We start from the raw sequence: 10874 nt of genomic DNA, 5'->3' as shown, positions 1-10874 counted from the left end.
TTCATTTTGGATTGTGATTGCTTGAAAAACGTACTTTCCATATCAGCCAACGCTGAAACCAAGTTATAGGGAGCCAACATTGGAAAGATTGTGGTTTACCCCTATAACTGCTTTTCTTTATGCAAAGTGGAAAACTTGCTTTTGTAACATAAAAAAAACAAGAAACACTTTGAGTGATACTTGACTATGGTATATACAAATAGAATAGTAGAAGGATCTTGAAAATGAATATTATTTAATGATATTTAATGAAATAAATATTGCCTCAATTTATTGATTATTATTAAATGTTTGTGGAACATACAAAAAAAATTATTATTTTGCCTTGCAAGGTAGTTTGGGTTGATTGCCAGAGAGCATATAATCAGATATGGCAGTTGGTAGGTATGAGAGGGGAATATAGTAGAGCTTAGCATCCCATCCAGGAGAGTATCGTGTCCAGGGATAAACAGCAGTCAGGGCGTGCTCCATGCAGTTCGGTACCATGTACAAATTAGGGCTAGCAGATTTAAACAAACTTTCCAGGCCCTTGGCATCTGTGTAAAAAAAAAAAAGGAAAAGAAAACTAGCCAAAACATGTGAATGTAGGAATGTAACTGTAATATAGGACTACAACACAACCTATTACCTACCTAATATGTTTATGACCTGTGACCCTAGAATATATAGGAATAAGAAACTGAGCAATATTGATTGCGTGCAGCACACAAGCCTGCAATCTACCTCACAACTCAGTAAAAATTTAGCCAAATAAATGTTTTGTGCTACATTATTACATCCCATAAATGGTTGTGCTAATTAGTGTGCAATCTAAATTTATTTTACTATTACAAGTAAGTAGATCATTAGAATGGGCAAAGAACACAATAATCATCTTTTTAATAGCACGTCTTAAAAGCCGATGTAAACTATTGCCGTGAGTGGTAACAGCAGCCACCAACACTTCTTCCTTATTCCACAATAATAAACACATAGATCCCCAAACTTAAACCCCAAAGCATTTAACTCCAAAACTTGCCAGACCCATAGCCCCTATTGATAAAATCCATTAGCATCTGTTAACACCTAAACTACTAGATCCTTCACTGCAATACCCCTTAAAGGGATATGAAATCAAAACATTTTCTTTTGTGATTCAGACAGAGCATACCATTTTCACAATTTTCCAATTTACTTTTAATCAAATTTGCTTCATTCTCATGATATTCTTGATTGAAGAGATACCTAGGTAGTGCTTCCATCTAGTTCTCTTGCAAATGGATAACATTCTTGCAAAACTACTGCCATATATGCTCCAGAAATAGGCCGGCTTATAAGCATACGTCACTGCTTTTCAACAAAAGATAGTAAGTGAACAAAGAAAAACCGATAATAGAAGTAAATTAGAAAGTTGTTTATGCATGCTCTATCTGAATCATGAGATTTTGGGTTTCATAACCACCATAACCCCTATCACAAAAATATAATTAACTTCACTGCTAAAATCCACAACAGTTATTACCTCCTAAATCGCCAGACCACATCACAATAAATCCCCTACCACTAAAACCCTTCATTGCTATTAAAAGTTAAACCACCAGATTCTTATCAAACAATAGTGCACAATCCAATTTAACCAATCAGTAGAATACAAGCTAAGTTTAATTAATAGCTGATACAGGTTTTAGCAGTGGGGAATTATTGTATTTTGACGTTTGGGGGCTAATAGCAGTTAGAAGGCTTTAGTAGCATTGATGTTTTGGCAGTTTAGAAGGGGTTCAGAACAGGTTTTAGCAGCCAATTCCACTCACTGCACAGAATAGATAAGTAATCTTACATTGCTGGTAATACTGCTCTCCATAGCTGTCCTTGATCTCAGCAGGCAAATTGTTCCATAATCTCTCCAGGTTCTTAAAATGAGGTTCATAGTGAATTATTGGAGTTCTGAAAGCACCTGGCTCTATGATGGACACTTTTACACCAAAGTCATGCATCTCTCTTCTGTAGAAGATAAAACAATAAAAATACATTTCCTTTTACTAAGTAATAAGTATCAGAAGCTACATAATATGTGAAAGCATGAATGAGAAAATGAGAAAATTAATGTGAAAAGGGTAGCTCTTGAGTGACTTGCAGGCTGACCTATATGTATAGGTGTTAACAAAAATGCTGTAAATGTACTAAAAACTAAAGTATTAACATTTTAACTAGAATACATACAGGTGTAGATATGTATTTATTTCACAAAATATTGGCTTTACAAAAATGATCTGTACATTTATTTTTGCCTTGCTAACAATGGGTTAAAAACAACTTAAAACACACATGATTTTATTGTAGGAGAAAAAAAAGAACATTATGGTTTTTAATTTTAAAATAATTTTGAACTTATTTTTCATGAAATGATAATAAAAAAAGATTAATACTGACTTGTTTTTCAGTTACAACTTTAATTCCCCTTTAATGCATAGCTAGGGTCCGTCTGTTACACATTCCACCAATCAGGTATAAATCTTGTATTCATTTTTATTAACCAATTCACTGTGGTTTAGGCCTTTGCTCTGAGTCTCCCAGGTAATTAGCAATATTGATGGCTTTTAAAGATGTCATTACAGTGGGGGAAAAACTGTTCTTGTTTATCAGAACATGTCATTTTAACAGTAGCGTCCCTGCAATATACTTAAAGTAATGCTCATGAGATGCAGAGCTCTGCTGTTCCCGAGGAGAAGCTGCAGATGAGGCAATCAGTAGGGGAAGTCACACAGTTGGGTTGTGTGCTGTCACTGCTAATTGGGTCAGCATCAGGTTGTGCTTGGGTAGCAGTGCTCTGACAAAGTAGTATGAGGGTGTGAAGTGCCTGAATAGGGAGGGAACACTATAAGAGGGTTGGATAATAAGAACAGTACAGGATTGTGCAGCTCTCCCCACCCCGCCCTGAGTTTCAGTGGGGGCAGGGAGGGGGATCTGCGGACAGTCAGACAAAGAAAGTAGGTGTAGCTATGGGAGGGTTGGGAGCTAGGCAGGGTTATTTAGGGACTTACCTAGGCTAGGTGCTGCAGATGACTAATTGTAGGGCATGTGATTTTTTTCACTATAATTGCACTTTAATTAAAGCAAATATCCTGTCTATTCCAACAAATAATATAGATGCCAAACTGAATGATGCACAAGACAACTAATCACTAAAATGTTTGTTGCTGTTGTTTTTTATCTTTACTTGGCAAGTACACAGTACTACACTGTGTGCTGGGATAAAAATGAGGGGTTTTGCCTGCTTTTATCATAACTGTACTGATTTTCATAGATTACTAGAATCATCATTTACCTATTTAGGCCTAGATTACAAGTGGAGCACAAAATTATGCTCAAGTTAAATCAATAGTACTCCTATTCTTGCGCTAGTACTACAGGCTAAAAGTAAAACTTTTTGCCTTAGACTCGGTAACATCTGAAGATCAGATAGTGTGGTCGAGCTAACTCCCTTTCCCTATAGACTACAAAACTGGGGTGAACTACAAAAGCCTGTTCTGGCTTTCACTCACATGCTAACTAAAAGGTGCGCTAAAGCCAAAGAAAACATTATTTTTCATTTTAAATATTTTTCTATCTGTACATAAATATAGTTATATATCTATATGTATATTTATAGATAATATATTTTAAATATATATCTACACATATATACATATAATATATCTATAGATAGATAGATAAATAGATAGATAGATAGTTAAAATTAAAAATATAATGGCCTGTTAAAATACTCTAAAAAAAGGGGCATGTCTGAGAGATGCAGACGAGAGCTTATGTCGCTCCCATAGAAGACAATAGGAGCATGATGTCACCACCCACATAGCCACTCATTTGCAATTTACTTTGGGGGGGAGGGCCCTATTCAAAGTGTGCCTACATGGTGCAAACAGGGCACTCACTGAAACTAAAATTAGTTTCCGTGTAGGCACACTTCAAATATTGCCGTGGGAACCTACCTTTTACAACACCTACTCTAACTAGCTCAGGTGATGTTGTCTCAGGAGCTAATAGCTAGCAAGACAAACATGGCTTCTACCCTCCTCGCATCCTGTAATTCACTGCTTTGAACATATTGATCTTGTGTCGATGTGTCCAAATCAAAGTGCAGGCTACTCCCACTAGCACACCTCGCTAACTCCCCTGAATGCCTATTTCTACATCACGACTAACCTACACTCCCCCTGCACCGCCTCACTACCCCCCTCCGACCGCCTACACCTACGGCACAGCTAACCTACACTCCCCCTGCACCACCTCACTACATCCTAATTACCGCCTACACCTATGTCACGCCTAACCTACAGACCCCCGGAATGCCCAGTTAAGTCCCTAATACCACCTACACTGACGTAAAGTGTGAACTACACTCCCCTGGAATGCCCCAGCTAACTGCCTGCTGTCAAAATATAAATCACTATAATAAAAATAAACTATAAATTCTAAATCTCCCCACTATAATTATAAAGCTATGTCACTAAAGTTATAATCAATGTTTAAATAATGTGTCACAGAGATGCGCTAAAACACTGGCGGCCGACCGCTGTAGTACCGGCAAAACCTCTCCTGCCTATCCAGGCTCCTGGAACTCAGTGCCGTACTGGAATTGAGCCCTGAACCGCCGCTGGCGGACGACCAATTTGATGAGGCACCTAGGTATACCACTTATTTGGGGGGCTACCTTCTGGAAGAATGGGGGACACTTCAAATCCAGACCCTCATTCCTCACAGAAGGTAGCTCTCCAAACAAGTGGTATTACTAGGTGCCTCATCAAATTGCTGACGACATACTAAAAGACCGATTTGATTCCTTGCACCCTACTCGATTAATACCACTTTTAGGAAGGGGTGGACCGGGGCTCAATTCCAGTCCGGCACTGAGTTCCAGGAGCCCGGATAGGCCTGAGAAGTTTTGTCGGTCCTTTGCGTTTACCTCATCTCCATGGCAAAATATGCATTGTTATAAGTACTGTATATATTTGAAAATATATGTTCATGTTTAAAATATTATTAAGCAACCATTAAATCCCTTTTAAGATATCTACAATATTTTAAACAATATGCATTGTACATAACTATGCATATTATTTAAACATTGACCCCTAATCTGCCTTAACCTAAAACTAACTGTAGAAGCTAAGGCCCTATACCTAAATATTCAATATTTAAAATGATACATTGTTATGTAAAATGAATTATGTTTAAATATTTGCATATAAATTAAAATGTAATTAAAGGTACACTGAACCCAATATTTTTTCTTTTGTGATTCAGATCCCCTGGGCAGCACTTGTTTACTGGTGGGTGAATTTATCCACCAATCTGCAAGAACAACCCAGGGGGTCGATCCGATAAAAATCGTCGCCCGCAAAAGCTGGCAACGCCAATATTTGTGCGGGTTTGGTATCCTATATACGGCGTAACCTAGAAGGTACGCGCGTATATTTCTGCCGTCGCCCGTAGTTTTTTGGGCCATAGGCAGGTATACCAAACCCGCGCAGTTTGGTATCCAATATACAGCGTAAGGACTTACGTGGCGAAAATGGAGAAATCCATTTTCACCTCGCCACAAAAAGCAGCCGTAAGAAGCCTTACGCTGACTATTGGAGCCCTGTAACTCCCTAAACTGGCTGCTAAAATAAACCTAACACCTAACGCATGCGCAATGTCTATCTCCCTGTCAACCGCGATCTGCTAAAATAAACCTAACACATGCGCAATGTCTATCTCCCTGTCAACCGCGATCCCCTGCCGCAATCCCTAATAAAGTATTTAACCCCTAAACCGCCGCCATCTACATAAACTAACCCCCTACTGTGAACCCCTAAAACCGCCACCATCTAACTGATCTATCCCCTAATGTGAACCCCTTACACCGCCGCCATCTATATTAAAATTATTAACCCCTAATTTAATCTACCTACCCCGCCACCAGCTATATTATCTATATTAACCCTAAGTATATTATAGTTAATATAGTTATTATATTATATATATTAACTATATTAACCCTAATTATATTAGGGTTAATATAGTTAATATAGTTACTATAGTATTTATATAAACTATATTAACTCTATCTAACCCTAACACCCCTAACTAAATTCTTATTAAATAAATCTAATTCATATTATAAACTAAAATATTCCTATTTAAATCTAAATACTTACCTATAAAATAAACTCTAAGATAGCTACAATGTAATTAATAATTACATTATAGCTATGTTAGGGTTTATATTTATTTTACAGGTAAATTGTTAATTATTTTAACTAGGTATAATAGCTATTAAATAGTTATTAACTATTTAATAGCTACCTAGTTAAAATAATTACCCAATTACCTGGAAAATAAATCCTAACCTAATTTACAAATACACCTACACTATCAATAAATTAAAGAAACTACAAATATCTATCTAAAAATACAATTAAATAAACTAAACTAAATTACAAAAAAAACCAAACACTAAATTACAAAAAATAAAAAAAAGATTACAAGATTTTTAAGCTAATTACACCTATTCTAAGCCCCCTAATAAAATAATAAAGCCCCCCAAAATAAAAAAATTCCCTACCCTATTCTAAATTAAAAAAAGTTTGAAGCTCTTTTACCTTACCAGCCCTTAAAAGGGCCTTTTGTGGGGGCATGCCTCAAAGAAAACTGCTCTTTTGCCTGCAAAAAAACCCACAATACCACCCCTCAACATTACAACCCACCACCCACATACCCCTAATCTAACCCAAACCCCCCTTAAATAAACCTAACACTACACCCCTGAAGATCTCCCTACCTTGTATTCACCCAGCCGGGCCGAACTCCTCATCCGATCCGAGCGATGTGTTCCAGCAAGCGGCAGTGAAGTCTTCTTCCATCCGGGCGATGTCTTGAAGCAAGCGGCAGAGAGTCTCCTTCCATCGGCGATGTCTTCAAGCAAATCGGCATCTTCAATCTTCTTGCTTCGCTCCTCCGCCGCGGAGCATCCATCCGGCACGACGACTTCCCGACGAATGAGGTTCCTTTAAATGACGTCATCCAAGATGGCGTCCGTCGAATTCCGATTGGCTGATAGGATTCTATCAGCCAATCGGAATTAAGGTAGAAAAATCTGATTGGCTGATTGAATCAGCCAATCAGATTCAAGTTCAATCCGATTGGCTGATTAGCATCTGATGGTGCCATATATGGGATAGCTCGAGTTGCGAGCTGAAACTGCGGGCGACGCGGGTTCCCTCGCTTGCGCCGCAAACTACGATCTATATCGGATCGCGCCCCAGGTTGTTTACCAAAAATGGGCCGGCATCTAAACTTAAATTTTTTCATTTCAAATAAAGATACCAAGAGAATGAAGAAAATTTGATAATAGGAGTAAATTAGAAAGTTGCTTAAAATTGCATGCTCTATCTGAATCACACACAAAAATGGGTTCAGTTTCCCTTTAATGTTGCATCTTGTGTTTATTATTTCAAATTAAAGACCGTATAATTAATATTATAGATCTACATAACTGCATGCCTGTTATGTAAAGATATAACTTAATGCTACTACTATAACTTAAATATATATTAACATATATTCTATGTTATCACTAATAAATACAACAAGCTAGCATAAATAAATGTTAATGTATATGCAATACTTAAACCATTATGCAATATACATGCATAACTGTTTAAATATTGAATATCAATGCAAGGCCTGACTACATTACATCTACAATCTTTGAAATAAAATGCATGGTCATGTATAATGCATTTTAGTTTAAGTATTGGATGTATACATTAAAATGTAGATATTCTTGCTTGATGTATTTATTAATGGAAATACAAATATATTTTAAAATAGATATTTATGTTATAAAAGACAGTTGCATTATAATTATAGCATCACATAACTGCATGCCTGTTTTGCAATAAAGCAATTGTAACACTAATGCCTTTTGTAACATGAATATACATTTTAAAATATATATTTATATTTAAAATAAAAAAACACAAGAAAAAAAAACATATTAATTTATATACAATAGTTAAAAGAATAGACATCAGACAAGAATGCATAATATTTTAAAAATTGTAGATAAATACAATTTTAACCCCTAAGCTGCCCTATACTAATCACCTAATCAACTCCCATACCGGTATGGTGGTTGGTTAGTTGATTAAGGCCTAATAAATGTTAACCATCAATAATCATCTAATCAACCCCCATTCAGGTATGATGAGTGGTTAGGCGATTAAGGCCTAATAAATGGTAGCCATCAATAAACACCTAATCAACCCTATACAGGTATGAGAGGTGGTTAGTTGATTAAGGCCTAATAAATGGTAACCATTAATAATCACCTAATCAATCCCCATACAGGTATGGGGGGTGGTTAGTTGATTAAGGCCTACAAAATACTAACTAACAATAATCACCCAATTAATTGGGGGGGTTAGGAGAATAAGGCCTAAACCGCCACCTCCCAATGCAGACTATAACTACACTAACACCTAATCCCCCTCTAAACTAACCCCCTCTAAACTATAAATGAAGAGGCTGCAAAAGTCAGCCTCCGTGAAGATGGGCCCCGGCGCTTGAACCTTAGATGAAGAGGGCCCTACGTTGGATCAAGAGGGGCCGGAGTCCCCATCAACTGTGAGTAACACTTTTGGGGTTAGATAGAGTTTTTTGGGGTGGTTTTTTTATTTTTAAGCATATGGTTTGTTAATTTTTATTTTATTTTGTAGGCTAGGTTTTTTACAGTTAGATTTTGTTATTTTGGGGGGGTTACTTTATTGTAGGTGGGGGGTTTTGTTGCAAAAGTGCTAAGTGTTAGGGTTTAGGGTGTTTATTGTATGGGGTATGTAGTTTAGTAATTTCACAAAAGTTTTGGAAAACAGCACACCTGTCTCTTGGTTGAGGGGCACGGAATATAGGACCTGCCATGACCAAATTGTAATCCAATAACAAAAGAAGGGTATTCCAGCCTCCAAAGTTAAAAAAGACCTTTATTGTTTCACATACGGTCCAGAGAGCAAAACATACAATGCTTCAGGCCTGCTATAGGCCCTTAGTCATCATGATACATGACTAAGGGTCTATAGTAGGCCTGAAATGTTGTATGTTTTGCTCTCTGGACCCTATGTGAAACAATAAACGTCTTTTTTAACTTTGGAGGCTGGAATACCCTTCTTTTGTATTGTATGTAGTTTAATGTTAGGTATAATGATTATTTCATTTTGGATAATGGAGTTTATTTTTTTAACAGCTTTTTATTTTTTGAAACAGCATTTTTTCTATAAATTAGTGGGGTTAGTTTAGAGGGGTGGTTAGGTATCAGGTAGTGTAGGGTTAGATTTTGTTTGTGGTTTAGGTTTTTTTTGTTTTGGTTTTTTAATATTTCTAACTTCGGGGTTTAGTTTAGAGGGGGTTAAGGTGTTAGGTTAGTTTGCATTTGGGGTTTATTGTGGTAAAGGGGTTAATAGTTAGATACAAGCAGTGGGTATGTGGCTGCATAGGGGTTAGTACTTGCGATGGGTATGAGGCGGCATAGGGGTTAATAGGTTAGTATTTACGGTGGGTATGTGGCGGCATAAGTGTTAATAAGTTAGTACTTGCGGTGGGTATATGGTAACAAAGGGGTTAATAGTTAGTTGATTGCAGTGGGTGACGGTTTAGAGGTTAATAGATACTAGCGGTGGGTATGTGGCGGTTTAAAGGTTAATAGATAGATACTTGCGGTGGGTATGTGGTGATTTATGGGTTAATAGTTAGTGACTTGCGGGTGGGTATATGGCAGTTTAGAGGTTTATTAGTGTAGTGTTAGTTTGCGATCGTGGGGTACTTCGGTTTAGGAGTATTAGGATTAGTGGTTAGGCAGACAGCAGTTTTATTCTAGAGATCGTTTTACTGTACATCGCCAATATTGTCAGCAATGCTGGCTGTTATCTATAGCCAGCATGTATAGTAAGCGCCTCTCGGCAATGCCTCTATATCGGGAGCTTGGAATATTCCGAAAATCTTGCTCGACATAGCGGTGGATCCCTTTGAATATTTTGCTGCCTCATAGCACTTTCGATCATCGGGGGCCTCACTGTCAATAGGTACAATTGACTTTATATATATATGTGTGTGTGTAGGTATATATGTGTTGTATGTATATATGTGTTTATATGTATGTATGTGTGCACAAATATACACACATATACTGAAGTGTATATACACCTTTGAGCCCTTCCATGTCAAACAACTTGTCATACCATATCCTTTTAAAACACTTTGTTATAAAATGATTTCAATAATAATAAACCTATAACTAAATTTACTGTGTATGTATGTATATATACATATAGAAAACGAGTAAGGAGCACTCTCACAAACAGTCATAAATGCCAGGGTGCTGAATATGGATTAGATACAGCAAGAAGACGACAGCACTCACTGGACTGATGAAGGGGAGCATTCCCCGAAACGTCACTGAATAAACTACATTGTTTGCTCTATCCGAGCTGTCTATCCGTGCTGTCTTCTGCTTGCTGTATATATATATATATATATATATATATATATATATATATATATATATATATATATATATATATATATATATAAATAAAAATAAAAGTGTAATACTTTATTTTTAAGGGACAGTTAAGACAAAATTAAAATTTTATGATTCGGATAGAGCATGCATTTGTAAACTACTTTGTTTAAAATTGCATGCTCTATCCGAATCATGAAATTTTAATTTTGTCTCTACTATTCCTTTAATGTTTTTCATGTGTTCTGTCTGTTATACTTTTATTCTAGACCTAGCACTTTACTTAAGTCACCGTGCCTTTCATAGCACTGTTATGTGTTGTGCTGAAGCGTAACACACA

General features: G+C 36.7%; 1 protein-coding gene across 1 annotated transcript in view; it reads right to left on the bottom strand.

Annotated features, from left to right (window-relative positions):
- Window positions 1–218: 218 nt before the first annotated feature.
- The window catches only part of LOC128654299 (retinol dehydrogenase 7-like), a 29072-nt gene continuing 18416 nt past the window's right edge, over window positions 219–10874 (bottom strand). Inside the window, exons 4-5 of the mRNA XM_053708160.1 lie at window positions 1817–1980; window positions 219–536 (exon numbers count right to left, since the gene is read on the bottom strand). Of these exons, the coding sequence (XP_053564135.1) occupies window positions 316–536; window positions 1817–1980 (385 nt within the window). The 3' untranslated portion in view covers window positions 219–315. The remainder of the gene's footprint in view (window positions 537–1816; window positions 1981–10874) is intronic.

The sequence above is a fragment of the Bombina bombina genome, chromosome 3 (genome assembly GCF_027579735.1).
Source record: "Bombina bombina isolate aBomBom1 chromosome 3, aBomBom1.pri, whole genome shotgun sequence".
NCBI classification, from domain to species: Eukaryota; Metazoa; Chordata; class Amphibia; order Anura; family Bombinatoridae; genus Bombina; species Bombina bombina.
The sequence above is the reverse complement of the archived record's forward strand: the minus strand, read 5'-3'. Positions and strand labels throughout refer to the sequence as shown.